This window comes from Camelina sativa, chromosome 11 (assembly GCF_030686135.1).
Source record: "Camelina sativa cultivar CO46 ecotype springtype chromosome 11, ASM3068613v1".
Taxonomy (NCBI): domain Eukaryota; kingdom Viridiplantae; phylum Streptophyta; class Magnoliopsida; order Brassicales; family Brassicaceae; genus Camelina; species Camelina sativa.
In genome coordinates this window covers 14,202,013-14,218,591 of record NC_141890.1, presented here as the reverse complement: position 1 = coordinate 14,218,591, position 16,579 = coordinate 14,202,013, and the positions used below count along the sequence as shown (strand labels likewise).

Here is a 16,579-nt window from a genome sequence, read left to right as displayed (position 1 = left end):
CCCAAAACAATGCGTGACGCTTCTTGACACTAATGTATGTTTCATCAAAGAAGAGGATCAAGTGCTTGGTACTGTACAGCACTATAATAATTACAATCGGTTCGTTCTCAGTTATTTAATTTTGGTTTGGTTTGACTGAACCAAACGGTTAACCCTGAAAGTTGGAACTCTATGTGGGTATAATTTACTTCTTTCAAAACTGGGGTTGGAGAACTGTTTTGGTAGCTAACTTATCCCATTGGTACCTCCTCAAAGACTTAATTATATAAGTTGACAAGATTTCTATAAAAAGCCTTTGCAATTCAATATAGAGACATTTGGAAACTGATAACAATTTAGAGTGACTCAATAAAGAGTAGAGCGTTAGACAAAATAAGTTTCTGTCGTTGGGACATCATGCAAAGTACTCATAAAACATAACCCGACATATTCCCGGGGAAAAAGGGTCCATTCCAGATGAAAGACGTCAGATATAACAAACACAAAGTCTCATCATGAAATCATCAAACTGAAGGGATGAGGAGGCGAAGCACACCGTTCTTGGCAATGGTTTTGACCCGACGGCTAGGAAGGTCAACAGGAGCGGAGAGCACAGCCACGTCACCAGAGTAGAAACGGCTAGCAGAGTCGTGGCCACGAGCAGGAGCTTCACCAGTCACCTTCACTCTCCCATTCGTGACAGAGACATTGAAGTTCTCTTTTGGAACGCCAGGCATGTCTACACGCACATATAGTTTGCCGTTTGGGAGCAGCTTCGACTCATAGGCCATCGGCGATCCTTCGTTCACACCAGCGTGTGGCATCAATATCGGACCAGTTAAGTTGGGGTCTGCTCCACATACATATATATCCACAACAACAAAGATTCCCTTTTAGAACAACCAAACTAGTCACTATACTTAAATGCAAAGATCTTAGTCTAGATCTATCTATACTAACAATTCTAATTTTTTATAAGTATAACATATATATAAGCTTGCAGAAGGGGGAATATGAGATTTAATACCATTAGGATCCGTGCCAGGGAGAAAGCCGTGACGACGAGCCGTGCAATAGCTACCTACATATACATACCGCAAATAAAAGAGAGTATATGTTTGTGTATGAAACCTACCAAATTATGGAAAGTTATTGAAAACAACAGACCGAACTGAATAAAAAAATTACCTTCTCTGTCTGAGCCACCAAGAAGCGCTATAGATAACAAAATTCATTAATTTTCCATCAGATTATCGAATTAAATAACAATAATATATAATAAACATTTATATAAAAAGAAAGGGTTTGATAAATATATACAGAAGCAAGGGCCTTGAGTAGCAATGTGGGTCTTGGTGAGGATAAGCCGGAGAACACCATCGGACATGTGGGAAGTGAAGCCGGAGATATCATGGCATTTACAGACGAGTTGGGTCTTCGTACGGCCGACTTTGAGTTTCGGTTTAAAGGTTATACCGTAGCTCCGGTGAGAGCCGTCGTGGATGTTCTCCTTGGGTGCATAGGCGTAGATCGTTACAGCTTTTTTGGACTCGTCAATGAAAACTATCACACCATCTTGTGGAACACCGGGAAGATCAAACCTGATGAAGGTGTCTTCGTTCTCCAACGTCTTAAACTCCATCAACCCTTTTGGTCCACTTTCTAGAAACGGGTTGTTGATTGCGTAAAACCCATCTAAAACCCACCCACCAATCAACACCCAACAACAACAACAAACAAACAAAAAAATGAGAACTTTATCCAGAAAAAAAAAAAACAAAAAGGAGGAATCTTTGATGTGTAAAAGAGCAAAATGTAAGTGATGAGATTTTGAGGTTAACTTGGTTAGAAGATCATACCTGGAGATTGAGGTACAGGATCAACAGGGGCGACCATGATTCAGCGTCGAGTGAGAGATTTATAGCTTAGCTAGTTACTTTAAGATTAGGGTTTTCTTCTCTCTGATCTCTCTCTCTCTCTGGGATTTTTGGGATATCTTTATGAGAGGGAAGGAAGTAGACGGTGTAGAAAGTAGTCTGGTGTGTAGAACACGACCAAAACACTAAATGGGACACGCGTCTCTTTTCTTGTTTTGTGATTTTCAACCAATACTAGTTAGACACGCATTGTCCTCCTTTTGTGAAATTAACTTTCTTACGTTTTACAGCATTTGTTAACTACGGTCGACGTCAGATTCGTGTACATTAGATATAATTATTACTAATTAGCGAAATTGTAACTTGAAAGTATATATATAAGCAAATTTCTTAAGAAATTATAACAGGCATAAGACATACTATACGAGTGAATATTATCATGAAGGTCTTAATTATATATTACTAATATTCGGGAATCCAAAAGCAAAGTCAAACAGAGGCATGAGATGGTCCATTGGAACTTCAAACAAGACAACTCCAAAAGCAAAGCATTGATGATCTTAATTAGTACTATTAAAGATGCGATGAATTTTTAAATTACTAGGGAGGGATAACGAGACGGACGACACCAAGCTTGGCGTTTATCTCGATCCGACGGCCGTCATATCCTCTAGGGACAAGGGCGACTTTGCCTAAGTAATTACGCCCACATGAGTCGTGCATTGTCGCAGGAGCTCGTCCTATGACGGTGACAACACTGTCCCCGTCAATTACCACCGCCACGCTGTTGGCGGGAACACCAGGCATGTCGATACGGATAAACAGACCACCGTTCGGGAGCTGCTTTGGCTCGACAGTACTCTTGGATCCCCCCAACACTGACGGGTGTGGTAGTATGTTCCAACCCGCGTGCGCCGGATCTGTCCATTTTGATGTAACACAAAACATATATAATCAATAAATAACCCTCTCTCTTAAGTCTTTTGTTTTAGTAATAGAGTAATTGATATACTATGTGTGATATATACGAGAAAATACACACGTTACGTTCATGCATTTGATATGATATATACTAGGCATACGATTCATCATACTCTTAACTTAATGAACCAAATATATTTAGAAATTATGTCACAATGGAGAGAGTTATAAGTTCGTACCAAGAGGGTCAGTGCCACCGGAACCTACAATGAAACAATCAATGATGTTCATTAGTTTATAACTTTATATAACCAACCAAGTTGTCTTTAATTAGGCCGCTAATTTACAACAAGATGAGAATAATATCTAATAAAATATACCTTCTGGGTCAAGTCCACGGCGATGATCAGCTGCAAGATTACAAACAAACAAACAACATAAAGATGAAATTTCAGAAAAACTAGTCAAAGAAATCATTAAAAAAAAAAAGAAAAGATATGTAGTCAAACGTATAATGTGTACATACCACCAGAAGGATGGCCATCTGCGTCTGCAACAATTGGAATCAACCCATGAAAAATGTCAGATATGTACATTACTATATAAAATAACCAAAGACTCATTTCTAGTTAAAGAGGCTCTCAAATGATAAAGACATCTTCTCTGATATCTATTAACCAGAAAAGAATAGGAATTATACCTTCTGGATTATAGTCACGACTGATGGAAGCTGCCAAAAGTCATCATATGAAAGATAAAACATACATCACATGAATAAAACAAACGATAGAGATCGATAATGACAAGTATGATCAGAAAATAATCAAAAGATTTTTAAAGTTATAAAGGAGACATTACATACCAAGGGAATGAATATCAGTAGGCATCTTTGCACCTCTAACTAAAAAATTAACAAATACCAAAACAAAAATTAATGTTTGTGAGGATGAGTAATTTCACCAAAAACAAAAGACACAATTTGAAGAGAGTAATGAAGATCACTTACAGGTACAGAAGGCAAAACCATGAAGATCGGTCTTCTTCTTGGTGAGGATGAGTCTAACGACACCGTTTTCGACAAAAGCCTGGAACTTACTGATAACGCAGCAGTCACAGATGAGTCCCGTGGCGGTACCGTACTTGCGGTGAGAAGAATCGTGTGGGCTCTCCTTCGGTGCATCTCCGGTGACGACAACAGTTTTCTCCGACGGTACGAGACGGACGAGAACAGTATCTTCCTTGACTCCTGGGAAATCAAGCTTCACGTACAGATCAGGGGTCTCTTTCAAGTACTTGAACTCAATGAACCCTTTTGGTCCGCTCGCTTGGTATGGATTGTTCGATGCGTAATACCCCTCTACACACCACACAAACAAACGCCAAAAACAGAAATAGAAACGTATCAGTCGACAAAAGATCAAAGATTTCATTATTATTAAAGAAACGATGAAAAAAATGAGAATCTGTTATGTTTTAAAGATCCATACTTTGAAGAGATTGAGGCATCGGAAGCATGTACAAGATCGGCATGGTTACGGCGGCTGAAGATCTTTTTAGGGGTTTTTTTTTTGCTTATTGAGATCTGTCTTTCTTCCCTCTCATCTCTCTCTCTCTCTCTCTGGTCTTTCTAGGGTTTTTGGAGGTTTTAAAAGAAGGCGAAGAAGCTAAATGAAGCTTTGTGAGAGAGAGAGGGGTACGGGGTGGGGCCAGGTGATAAACGACAAACTCTCTCTCTCTATTCCTACACGCGTGTCTTAATCGTATTTGCCAAAATTTTCAATTTATCATTTTATTTTATTTTGACTGATTTCAGTATATTCAAAAAACAAAAAAAAAAAACAAAACAAAACAAAATCATTAAAATGTTTCGTTTTCAATAACATATATGGTCCGTATACTGTGAAAGGTAAAGTTTCTTTAATAAGACGACGACAGACAAAAAAAAACAAAAAACAAACAAGTTGGTCATGAGCGGTAATTTGCAATTTGCAACAATATAATGTACACAATATATACCACAGTTGTTCAATTAAATATCGATCAGAGTTTAGTGTGTCACATGATTATAATATAATCCTATACCACTAATCTTCACTGACATAAGAAGAAGAAACACTTGACTAATATATGTTTAATGTACACTTAGTATAAAGTAAATTAATAATAATGGTCTTATTTATGGTTATTGTACATCGATCAAAGATGGACCAAAATTTCTGCTACGTCCTTGAACTTTGGATAAAGTTAGAAGCAACCTGTCAAATAAACTTTATTTAGAGGATAAAATTTGGGAAGCGTGATGCAATAATTTACATTTTTATAATTTATTCCTTTTGCGGTTGTCTTTAGTGGGTATTTTGGTCTCAGTCTACGTGCAGATAAACAATGGGTGTATGTATGTATAGTTAAGTTTATTATTTTATTAGAGGTTACTCCGTGCTTCCGTGCTACAACCACCCATGAATTTATTTTTATTTTTGTTTTACAATCAAATCCCATATATTGAATTATTGAAAAAAAACTCCAACAGATATTCTAGTTGTAACATCCCGACTGCCACCTCTTAGTGGACCTCATGTCCAATCCAGTCTATAGGTCCACTTTTTTTAATGGGCCTCACGTCTTCTCATTAGATCTGTGAACCCATTCATATTCGTCGGCTTTAAAGACTTGTTACCGTCCCTACAAATAACCACATGATCTTTTTTTTGTGTTTTATCCTCACTCGCACAGTTCCGACAGTCACTTCCCGGAAAGTCACCTATCCTCACACTACTCCACCATAAGCACGCTTAATTGTGGAGTTCTCTCAGGACCCTTGACCGAAAAGATAAGCTCACTTTAGTGACATAGGTGGCCAAATCAATTTTTTTAAACCTCTCCGCTAGTCGCTGAAACCGGGGTGTCACAATTCACCCCTACTAACAGATCGCAACGTCCTCGTTGCTCATCAAAACCGTCACCCTCGACTCTACACTTATCTGGGTTCGGCTCTGATACCTCTTGTAACGGCCCGAACGCCACCTCTTAGTGGGCCCCACGTCCAATCCCATTCCATGGGCCCACCATCCTTAATGGGCCTCACGTCTTCTCATTAGGCTCATGAGCCCATCCATATATGACGGCTGGTTTGCTACATCTGAGAGGCTTTAAAGACTTGTTACCATCCCTACAATCACTTTCCGGAAGGTCACTCATCCTGAGACTACTCCAGCATAAGCACGCTTAACTGTGGAGTTCTCTCAGGACCCTTGACCAAAAAAATAAGTGCACTTTGGTGACATAGGTGGCCAAATCAAGTCTTTTAAACCTTTCCACAAGTCTCTGAAACTGGGGTGTCACACCATTACTAAAAGCAAACCTTGATGTTTAATTAGTCTTGTTTACTTTATTAAATAACGAAATGTAGAAAAGATTAAAATATCTCTCTATTCTACAATTAGAATGTGTTGTTTTGGGATGCTATTAATTTGTAATACATATACGGTGAAATTTGAAATTTGTATTGTCTTCTTTTTATGTGGCTTGTATAAGTCTTTCCTTTGCAGATGAAACAACAAGTGATTTTCTTCCCTTTGCCTGCTGGTTTCTCCCAACATCAGAAGTTGTTTTACTTTTGTTGTTGTATTTCCTGTCAACATTAGACCAGTAATGTTAAAACCCAATCAAACCCCATTTAGTGGCTTTTATTTACTTAGTGAATAAATATTTTGATAGAGAGGAAGTTTTTAATATACAGTAGATGAGATAGGTATGGTGTGGATTAGGTAGTTGATTTACATTTTCGTCTAGAAAGAGACATTTAAAGCTGAGTAAGAGATTGTTTCTTCTAAAGTATGGAGCTTCCCAAAAACAATCATATTTTTACCGGTGGTCATAGTTAGAGAGGAACTCTAGAGTAGAGTATAGAGCAATTTTTTAGGTTGTAACATTTTTAAAAGCGTAGTTAGTGTGTGGGGTGGGGATGTTGATTCCCAGTAGATTGAGGAAGAGAAATTATAATAATAATAAAATTAATCAGAAATTGAATTCTATTGAATTATAATTTTATGGAAAACAGATTACTAATATTAATTGGAAATAAATAAGAAAGTAACTCAAGAGTATAGTAAATAGCAGGTTTTTTAGGTTGTAACATTTTTAAAAGCCTAGTTAGTGTGTGGGGTGGTGGTTTTAATCCACACCACACCTATCTCACCTACTGTATATTAAAAACTTCCTCTCTAACTAATAAAAAAAAATGAAAAGGTTTTTCTCAACTTTTGCTAAGGAGATGACATTTGGCTTACTATATTTCTGACACCTGTATTTTTTTGTTTGGACCTAATTAACTATAGTTTAGACCTAATTAACTACAGGCCCATAAAACCAAAAAAAAAAAACCCCATCTACATATCCTTCATTCTTTAATTAGAAACATATGCAACCCCCAAAAATCTAAAGCCACCTTATATCAGTCTGTGATTGGTTTCATCTTGGAACTTAAATTTGATTAAGTCTCTAACACATCCCCTCTAGATGATTTACCAACATTTAATTAAATTTATAGGTTTGAATTCTTGGGTTTAATTTATGTGTTTGAATCTTCTATAATTTTCACAGGCACAAACGGAATCAAATTTAAGTAAGATGGTAGGTAGGTATTATTTAAGTAAATTAGTTTATATTTTTTAAAAAATTGTTTATATAAAATTAAAATTTTGAGCTTACTTTCTGGAAAATTACGTAAGATTATGATATGGTTTTGATCTATCTATAATTTTTAGTTCGATTCTCAGTAATTATTTCAAACGTTTTGGTATTTTTGAATTACATAAAATTTAGAAGTTTTCATATTAGGAATTTCAGAATAAATTATGAACATAATCAGTTATGTTTTGATTTGAAATAATACCATCATTTTATGCATTGCCTTATACCCACTATTTTCCTCAATTTTCAATTTTGTTTATATTACTTCTCATTTTAAAAATTATTATTTTGAAATACTTGCGAATTTATGATCATTAATATTTGATTTCAATCCCTTCTCCTTCTTAAAGGCTCAAACATTTTATAAAGTTTAGTTTTCTAAAAACAACCTATTACCATACAAACACATCCTCTTTCAGACTATTGTGAAAACTAAAACATTTATTTTCTATTCTATCTTCGATTCAATCTCCAACGAACAACAAAACACCGGTAACAATAGTATCGTTGTTCGGTTCATCCATTATCGGGAAGTTCCTAACTTTAGAAGAGATATTGTCTTAGAGATAATCACCTTTTGGGGAGTTCTTTCTTCGACATTGATAAGGGCAAAATCACCTTCATCTTTGTTTTTCCTGTTGAGTGAGTGAAGGCAAAACTAAAATTTAAAATTAAATATGAATTACATTTTCTTTTTTTTTGAACAACAAAATTTAAATTACATATGTTTTTTATTTTAATATCTGGCAGAACGTTGTTTCTTCAGTTTGAATAATACCTTCAAATAGTTAGTACGTACACAAAATAAAATAAAAAACATATGAAAAGAACTATGAAACAATGGATTGCCACACTCCGGACTCACTGAAAACAACACACCGGAGTATTCCCACAGCTTCGGATGGAGGAAAATGTGACATGTGATGGTTCAACAATGTAATGCCACCCATTGCACAATACACAACTTCAACCACTTTTGCTTTACACCAAAAACAAATTGTTCCTTAAAAATTTGTTTTAAGTAATAGTAGTAAAAATAAAATAAAAATTGGTCATATTACATGGCCTCCATCCTTGTTGTCTAACGTAAGTCTCTATTTGGTTAATCACGTACAAATCTTTTGGGTCTAAATAAATGTTGTCAACTAAAATTGACGGGACATTACTTGCCTTGAAATAGTTACTAGGGAAAATATTAAAGACTATAAGATTGTTGTTCATTTTAGAAAATTATTGTAAGAATATTAGGAAAAATTGATGTGAAAATTAAGACAAAAATTGATTTAATTGGAAGCAATATATATTACATGTGGGAGAATGGGGAAAAAACAAATACAGAATTAACCAGATGTATATGAAATATAATACCTTTAGCAGAATTGTTGGAGTTAAAAATATATGTGGGTTGATGATGTTGCATTCAAATATAAATAGTCTGCCTAGAGTGTAAGAAGTTTGGCATGTGTTTCAATGGCAAATTTTTCTCAAAGAGAGATACTGCTTTTCCCGAATCAACAGATCTTCGAACTTAGATAGGCGAGTTGCATGCATGAAAGCAAGAAAAAAAATTAGTTAGAGTGGAAATTTTTAATATACAGTGTGTGGTGTGGATTAGGTAGTTGATTTACATTTTTGTCTAGAAAAAGACATTTAAAGCTGAGTAAAAGATTGTTTCTTCTAAAGTATGGAGCTTCCCTAAAACAATCCTATTTTTACTGGTGGTCATCGTTAGAGAGTGACTTTAAAGTAGAGTAGAGAGCAATTTTTTAAGGTTTTACTATTTTTAAAATTGTAGTTAGTGTGTGGGGTGTTGATTCCTAGTAGTGAGGGAAATAGATTATAATAATAATAAAAATAATCAGAGATTGAATTATATTGTATAATTTTATGGAAAATAGATTACTAATATTTAATTAGAAATAAATAAGAAAGCAATTATCAAATTACTTATTTTACTTTGATGGCAATACGTTACGTTTTCAAAAGCAGAATGCAAAACTAAAACTAAATTCGAGCTTCAATTTAAATACCGTATGGGAGACAGAGAAACATAAGGGCTGCAAGTTCAGATTTCATTTGTTTGTTTGTTAGGCAAATTTTTTAATTACTAAGGAATTAAGTTGACAATTATGATCATATTTAATTAGAAATAGATCTTAAACATTTGTGTATAATAAATTCTAAATTAAAAATAATATAAGAACATATGTCAGCTATATAAAACGCCAGATGTCATCATCTCAAACAAAGTTTAAAAAAACCTTTTCTTGTTATATAAGATTTTTCCCTAAGAAAGTTACTACATATCTTATGGAAAAAAATAATAATAAAAAAAAAATTGGGGAAAGGCACTATTGCATTGTCTACGATATATGAACGATCAATCATAATGTTATGCTATATATAAACGCGAATATGGTTCATCACTAAGCCTTATCTATAATAATAAGATAACTCTTATTGTATACTAGCTATATATATCATGATCAAAAAGGTCTATCCAAACAAAAATTGACTATATCGTATTTAAATTTTAAAGTAACAGTGTATGGGAGCGGATTAATTGATTTTTCTTTTATCAGTTAAAATTTACTTAGCATAAAAAATTAATAATATAAAAACAAAAGCTATAATTATATACCCACATAACAGTGAAATTAGTAATTTTTTTTTCTTTTTTTTTTGCTAAGCCGTAGTTCCTTAAACATAAAAATTTCTCAGTCCAAATTAAAGGTTTATCTATGTACCAGCAGTATTTTAACCATATGCATCAGACAAAGATTTAAAAATGTATCATAACAGGCATAAACATACGAGTGAATATTATCATAATTAAACGTCGTCTTACGTACATATTAAAGCCATATATACTACTACTAAAGTACTAATTAATGAGTGCTGTTGTCTGTTGAAATATTGGGGAATTCAAAAGAAAACACAAACAGATATTGTTTGAAACAAGATAATAAATTCCAAAAGCATGATCTAATCAAGTAATTAAGTAAGATGCGATGAATTTTAATTAGTAGGGAGGGATAATGAGACGGATGACACCAAGCTTGGCGATTATCTTGATCCGATGGGGGTCATAACCTCTAGGGACAATGGCGACCTTGCCTACGTAATTACGCCCACTTGAGTCGTGCATGGTCGCAGGAGCTCGTCCAATGACGTTGACAACATCGTCGCCGTCCACTGCCACCATGAAGCTGTCTCTGGGGACACCAGGCATGTCAATACGGAGAAAGAGACCACCGTTTGAGAGCTGCTTTGACTCGTAAGCACTCGTGGATCCCTCCAACACTGACGGGTGTGGTAGTATGGTCGGACCCATGAACGCCGGATCTGTCCATTAATGTAACACACAACAAAAATATGTATCAAATAAGCCTCTCTCTACATAAGTCTTTTGTTTTAGTATAGTCAGCCTGAGTATAGTGCAATTGATTTATACGACTTACTATACGAGGATCATATTATATTAAGTCATATATGTTGTATACGATTACTTATACAGTTATACCTACTCTAATAAAATTAATACTACTGGAAACTATGATTATGTCACAATGGAGAGATATAAAGTTCATACCAAAAGGGTCAGTTCCACGGCAACCTGAACAATAAAACATATAATGAAGTTAATTAATTAACCAACCACATTTATAGGTTTATGAAGTTGTCTTTAGGCTAATTTATCATAACTGAGTATATGATAAAAATATCAAATCAAATGTACCTTCTGGGTTAAGTCCACGGAGATGAGCTGCAAGATTCACAAACAAAATAAGAGAGGATTTATTATTATTTTTTATATATTTTTTTTAAAACAAGTCAAAGATATATAAAAGAAAAGGATGGTGAAAAAGGTATAGTCAAACTTCAATGTTATATTAATGGTACATACCAAGAGGATGGCCACCTGTGACTGCAACAATATTGGAATCAACACAAACCCATGAAAAAATGTCAGATACGATACTAAATAAAAGCAGTCAAGATTTCTAAAAGAAGCTCAAAAGATCGACGATTAAGACATATCATCTCTGATCTATTAACAAGAAAACAATAGAAACAAAACATACCTTCTGGGTTGTATCCACGAATGATGTTAGCTGCCCAAATTAAAAGTCACAAAACAAACATAAGATTAATAATCAAACGATATATCATAATGACATATAATTAAGAACAAATTATAATCAAAAATATTAAACAGGTAGCTAGAGACATTACCAGGTACATCAGTAGGCATCCTTGCACCTCCGACTAAATCAATACCAAAACATAAACGTAACGTCAGATTTTTGTGTTACCAAAAACGTAAGAAAGAGAAGCATTTGAAGGCTATTGAACTTACAGGAACAGAAGGTAGGAACATGAAGATTGATCTCCTTCTTGGAGAGGATGAGTCTAACGACACCATCACCAACAAAACACTGGATGTTACTGATAACACAGCAGTCACAGATGAGTCCCGTGGCGGTTCCGTACTTGCGGTGAGAAGAGTCGTGTTTGCTCTCTTTCGGTGTGTTTCCGATCACGACAACAGCTTTCCTCGATGGTTCGAGAAGGATCAAGACGCTCTCTTTAGTGATTCCTGGGAAATCAAGCCTCACGTACAGATCATGGGTCTCTTCCATGTACTTGAACTCAGTAAACCCTTTTGGTCCGCTCACTTGGTATGGATTGTTTGTTGCGTAAAACCATTCTACACACACATACACAAAAAAAAAAAAAAACGTATCGGTCTATATACAGATCAAAGATTTTTTTTAAGAGATGATGAAAATGAGAATCTTGATGTGTTAAAGATCGATACCTCGAGGCAATTGAGGCGCCGGAGCAATGTACAAGATCGGCATTGTTAGGGCGGCTGAAGAACTCGGAGTCTTTCGGTTTTTGTTTTTGATTTTTGAGATCTCTCTTACTCTCTCTCTCTGGTCTTTAGTGTTTTGGGAGGTCTTATGAAGCTATATAGCAAAGTGAAGCAGCGAGGGAGAAGAGAGTATGGCGGTGTCAGGTGAGAAACGACATACTCTCCCTGTTCATACACGTGGCCTACTCGTATTTGCCGGAAACTTCAATGACTTTAATTTTTGGTCTCGTGGGTTTGGTCTACGTGTACATAGAGATTTCGTACTGATTCGCTTTTTAGAAAATGTTCATATAGCAGCAAGTTACAGTAGCTTTAAACCAAAACAACAATTTCGCTTACACATTTTTTTTTATAACATTTAGTTACATTTTTTTCGCCAAGAAAGTTACAAATTTTATGCAAATAAAAAATAAAATAAAAAAATGGGCAAAGGCATTATTGCATTGCATATGTACGATGAATAATATGATCATAATATACGCAATAAATAAAAATTATCGTAGAGCTAGGGGTCGATTTGAAATAAATATGTTGATTATATCAGTGAGTTGTATTTGGATATATAACAATCTAGAAAGAAGGACATGCGCGTATGTGTTAGCTGTCTCAACTGGCTCTCCGGACTGCGATTTAATCCTTGAACTGAATTATCAGAATATTACTAGCTAGTGCAGTACATCGTATTGAAATTTTAAAGTGACAGTGGATGTGGAACTAATAAATTGATGTTTCATTATTATACCAGCTAAAAAATTGACTTAGAAAAAAAACAATTAATATCTGAAAAAACAAAATAATAATTTAAAATGCTAATTATCTACCCAATTTTATAGATGATGCATTCTGATACTAAATAATACAGTAAATTTGATGAACGTGATAGTAGAAAGATCATTTGTAAATATGCTTTTTATGTCATGTCATTTGAGCAGATATTATACCAAAATATCAATTTTTAGTTTTTTCTCGAGTTCTTATGTGTAAGAATGAGAAACACTTATGAGTCATCATAATACGAAGTCAAATAATTGATTGTCATTTTGTTTTTTTCTTCTTTGTTCAATCTTTAAAAGTGTGATATCTAAACCAAACAAATTATGAACACTTGTAGTAGCAGTATTGGTGGTTGCCATGCAAAACTCAAACTTTCTGAATAATTTATTATCAACTTCTTCTTGGTCACCTCGTTTATGATATTGATTTACTCTACTAGCCATTAATTAAAATCTTGGTTCCTCCCCCATAGACTAACTGCTAGTCATTCGTATAAAGTTATCTTATTTGGTGTATATTTAATACGACTATCTATTAAATTGGCTCTCAATTAATTTTTTAGAAGCGATGCTTAACCAACAAACAAATTTAATTTAATTATGACACAAACAAAAAAAATGATTTGAATTAATATTGTAAACTCTATTGACAACGTTACCAACCCTTTTTATATATGTACTTTTCGAGTATGGTTTCATCGAATTATTAAGGCTACATCTCTACTTTACTTTATTACTCCCCCAAACACATATAATTACTGTCTCGATATAAGACGAAGACCCATCAACGAAGCAGAAACATAAACCCATCCGGTTTAACGGTCAAACCGGCTTCAGTGCATGTTAGTCCTGGTTAAGCGTATCCCATAAAGATGCGCACTTTCTTTTGGCGAACCCAACTCTTCGGTTCAAGAGATCATAGACCACCTCGAACCCTTGCTGCTGATAATTCCCCAAAATAGCCCCGGTTCCACCTCGAAGCTCTGATTCATCTCCACCGTTCATCAACATCAGGCATCCGATCTTCCTCTTCTTCTCTCCTTTATCACCACCATCTCCACCGTCCATAAATTCGTAAAAGTAATTTCTCCTAGGAAGCGTAACACTGGATCCATTCCCGGCAAAATGCAAAACCAGAGCTGGAACTTTAACCGTCTGGTTTAAATAGTAACAAGGACTCATACCCGAACTCGGTTCGACCCGATCAGCCCGTTCGTGTACCCGCCCGACCCGGCTATCGAATTCCTCCACCACCGCGTTATAGAATTTCGCCGGAAGCATGGTGAACGTCGTCCCTGAGTCAACTACGATACCTCCGCCGCCGTTTTTATCAATTCTTCGTAGCATCGCCGGAGTAGGAATATTCCGTTTTCCGATTGAGATTCCTTGGAGTGAAACAGAGTAGAAGTAAGGATGCTTTGGGTTTTTAAGCAACTCCGTGAAGACGAACTCGTTCTTCTTCTTCTTCTCCTTCTTCATCTCATCATCATCATGATCGGCGACACGTTTCTCTTTTTCATCGACGAATCGGCCGAGGATGAGTGGACTCGGACGACGGACTCGTTCCGAGTCGAACGAGTGAGATACGAGACAATAAGAGAAGCTGTTACCGAGGTGAGGAGAGTGAACAGAGAGCTGAGCGGGAAGAGAGAGACGTCCACGGCCGAATCCAGCGACGCCGATAGGTTCAGCGAGAGTGGTGTGAGCGCAGCCGAAGGTGAAGTTAGAGACGGAGACGGAAGGGAGAGAGAGCGAGTCGGAGTAGAGTTTCGCGACGAGAGAGCCGTCACCGTAAGCGTAGTAGAAAGGTGGACAAGGGTAAGAAGAAGTGTTGCAGTCACCGGTCTCGATGAAATCAAGAGGGCAGTTGGAGATAGCGCAGAGGTCGGAGGAAGGAAGGGAGGAGTGAGCGGCGGAGCAAGAAGGGGAAGAGCAGGGGACGGTGATGGAAGATGAGGAGATAGGGGAGGGAGGAGAAGGAGGGATTGGTTTGGATTCACAGAGGATGCAAGTGAAAGGACGACAAGGGAACCAGACGAGGTCGCTGCCGGTGTCTAAGTAGAGGGATACGGCTGAGGAGGACGAGCCGACGGAGAGGGAGAGGAGGTAATCGCTGCCGGATGAGATAGGGAGGGAAAGTTGTTGTTTTTGGTGGTGTTTGTGGTGGTGACGGCGGAAGCGGGATGAGGAACGGGAGGAGGATGATTTGAGGAGGTGAAGAGGAGAGGAAGAGTGTTCTGAGGTTGAGAGGGAGTGAGAGAGATGGAGGAGAAGAGGTGTTGATGATGAAACAGAGAAGTAGAGACAGTAATTGAGAATTGTTGTGTAGAAGAGGAAGAAGATCAAACAAGTATTCATGGCGGATGAAACAGTGATGTCCAAGGAAACTGGTTTTGAATTTGAAGCAGAGGAGGTCAAGTGTCTTTTTTATAGGACAGAGCAAAGACAATTTACATTTTTTTTTTATTTTATTTTATAAAAACAATTAGGAAGGTGATTTAAATACGTTATTTTTGGCTGTCATATCAGCAGAACTAGATATTTATATTATATGCTTTTGAAAAAAGAGGATATTTGTACACATAATTTTGTAACGTAAACAAAGTCGTAGACTCGTAGTGTATGTGTATGTGTATTATGCCAAAGGAGTGGCATGCAGAGTTAGTCCTAGGATTAGATTTAGACAGGAAACTAACCAATAACCATTACATATAAGCACAAATCGCAGTCGTATGGTAAAGCTTTGCACTGTATAATCTTAAGTCTTAACTCATTGTCTGGCTACTCCTTATTGATGATGGGAAGAAGTCAACTGCATTGTTCATTGATGAGATGGGGGACTTTGCATGCAACCATACATTTCTACATTTATTATATCTACGATTCTTCTTTTTTTTTTTTTTTTTTTTTCTTTTTGTCCTTCTTTTAATTAGGTATTTAGGTTCCAGTTAAAATTCAAGTTCAACCATATATAATTGGCTATAACATATGAATCCAATCCACACCCTCGGATGATATTAAAGCCTTAAGAGGCTAAAACATCACCATAATAATTTTCGTGATAAAATGTTTAAAATAGTGTTGAAAGCCACATAGACGAGCCAGGTGGAACGGCAGGCCATGCCATGGACAGGGTAAAAGAGTAGAAGAAAGAGAGAGACAGAAAGGTACGTGTACCTTACTCTTTTCCACAAACACCTTCGAATCTTCACTTCTCCTTTGGTATTGTCTCACTCTCACGGTCACCTGACCATTTTCCTACATTTTAATATATTTTTACTGCATTTTTGTAAAAAAATTGCTATACTAATATGAAGGCCCTTCCTTTTTAACGAAATTAAATTACATAATTAACTGAAATGAAAGAAAAATAACTAATAGAAGATATAAAATCTATCCAAATTAATCAAACATCTAGTCGAACTGAACAAAACACCTAGACAATTTGCTAGACTACC

At 36.0% G+C, this 16,579-nt stretch overlaps 4 protein-coding genes across 4 annotated transcripts; all 4 read right to left on the bottom strand.

Annotated features, from left to right (window-relative positions):
- Nucleotides 1–279: 279 nt before the first annotated feature.
- Nucleotides 280–2,111, bottom strand: LOC104723454 (putative 57 kDa heat shock protein). The gene is made up of 5 exons (XM_010441830.3): nucleotides 1,839–2,111; nucleotides 1,300–1,674; nucleotides 1,168–1,194; nucleotides 1,007–1,060; nucleotides 280–829 (listed from the first exon to the last, which is right to left on the bottom strand). The coding sequence occupies exons 1-5, from the start codon at nucleotides 1,873–1,875 to the stop codon at nucleotides 504–506; spliced, it is 819 nt and encodes a 272-aa protein (XP_010440132.1). The 5' UTR covers nucleotides 1,876–2,111; the 3' UTR covers nucleotides 280–503.
- A 179-nt stretch (nucleotides 2,112–2,290) lies between these two features.
- LOC104723453 (putative 57 kDa heat shock protein) lies at nucleotides 2,291–4,507 on the bottom strand. The gene is made up of 8 exons (XM_019232503.2): nucleotides 4,265–4,507; nucleotides 3,784–4,134; nucleotides 3,640–3,678; nucleotides 3,478–3,507; nucleotides 3,304–3,327; nucleotides 3,158–3,187; nucleotides 3,017–3,040; nucleotides 2,291–2,776 (listed from the first exon to the last, which is right to left on the bottom strand). Exons 1-8 carry the CDS (start codon nucleotides 4,305–4,307, stop codon nucleotides 2,457–2,459), a joined length of 861 nt encoding a protein of 286 aa, XP_019088048.1. The 5' UTR covers nucleotides 4,308–4,507; the 3' UTR covers nucleotides 2,291–2,456.
- A 5,762-nt stretch (nucleotides 4,508–10,269) lies between these two features.
- On the bottom strand, nucleotides 10,270–12,532 carry LOC109125164 (putative 57 kDa heat shock protein). Its single transcript, XM_019232504.2, has 8 exons — nucleotides 12,292–12,532; nucleotides 11,830–12,180; nucleotides 11,706–11,738; nucleotides 11,555–11,584; nucleotides 11,377–11,397; nucleotides 11,209–11,235; nucleotides 11,062–11,085; nucleotides 10,270–10,814 (listed from the first exon to the last, which is right to left on the bottom strand). The coding sequence occupies exons 1-8, from the start codon at nucleotides 12,332–12,334 to the stop codon at nucleotides 10,492–10,494; spliced, it is 852 nt and encodes a 283-aa protein (XP_019088049.1). The 5' UTR covers nucleotides 12,335–12,532; the 3' UTR covers nucleotides 10,270–10,491.
- A 1,187-nt stretch (nucleotides 12,533–13,719) lies between these two features.
- LOC104723452 (putative aspartyl protease At4g16563) lies at nucleotides 13,720–15,663 on the bottom strand. The gene has a single exon (XM_010441829.3). The coding sequence runs from the start codon at nucleotides 15,477–15,479 to the stop codon at nucleotides 13,965–13,967; it is 1,515 nt and encodes a 504-aa protein (XP_010440131.1). The 5' UTR covers nucleotides 15,480–15,663; the 3' UTR covers nucleotides 13,720–13,964.
- Nucleotides 15,664–16,579: the final 916 nt, after the last annotated feature.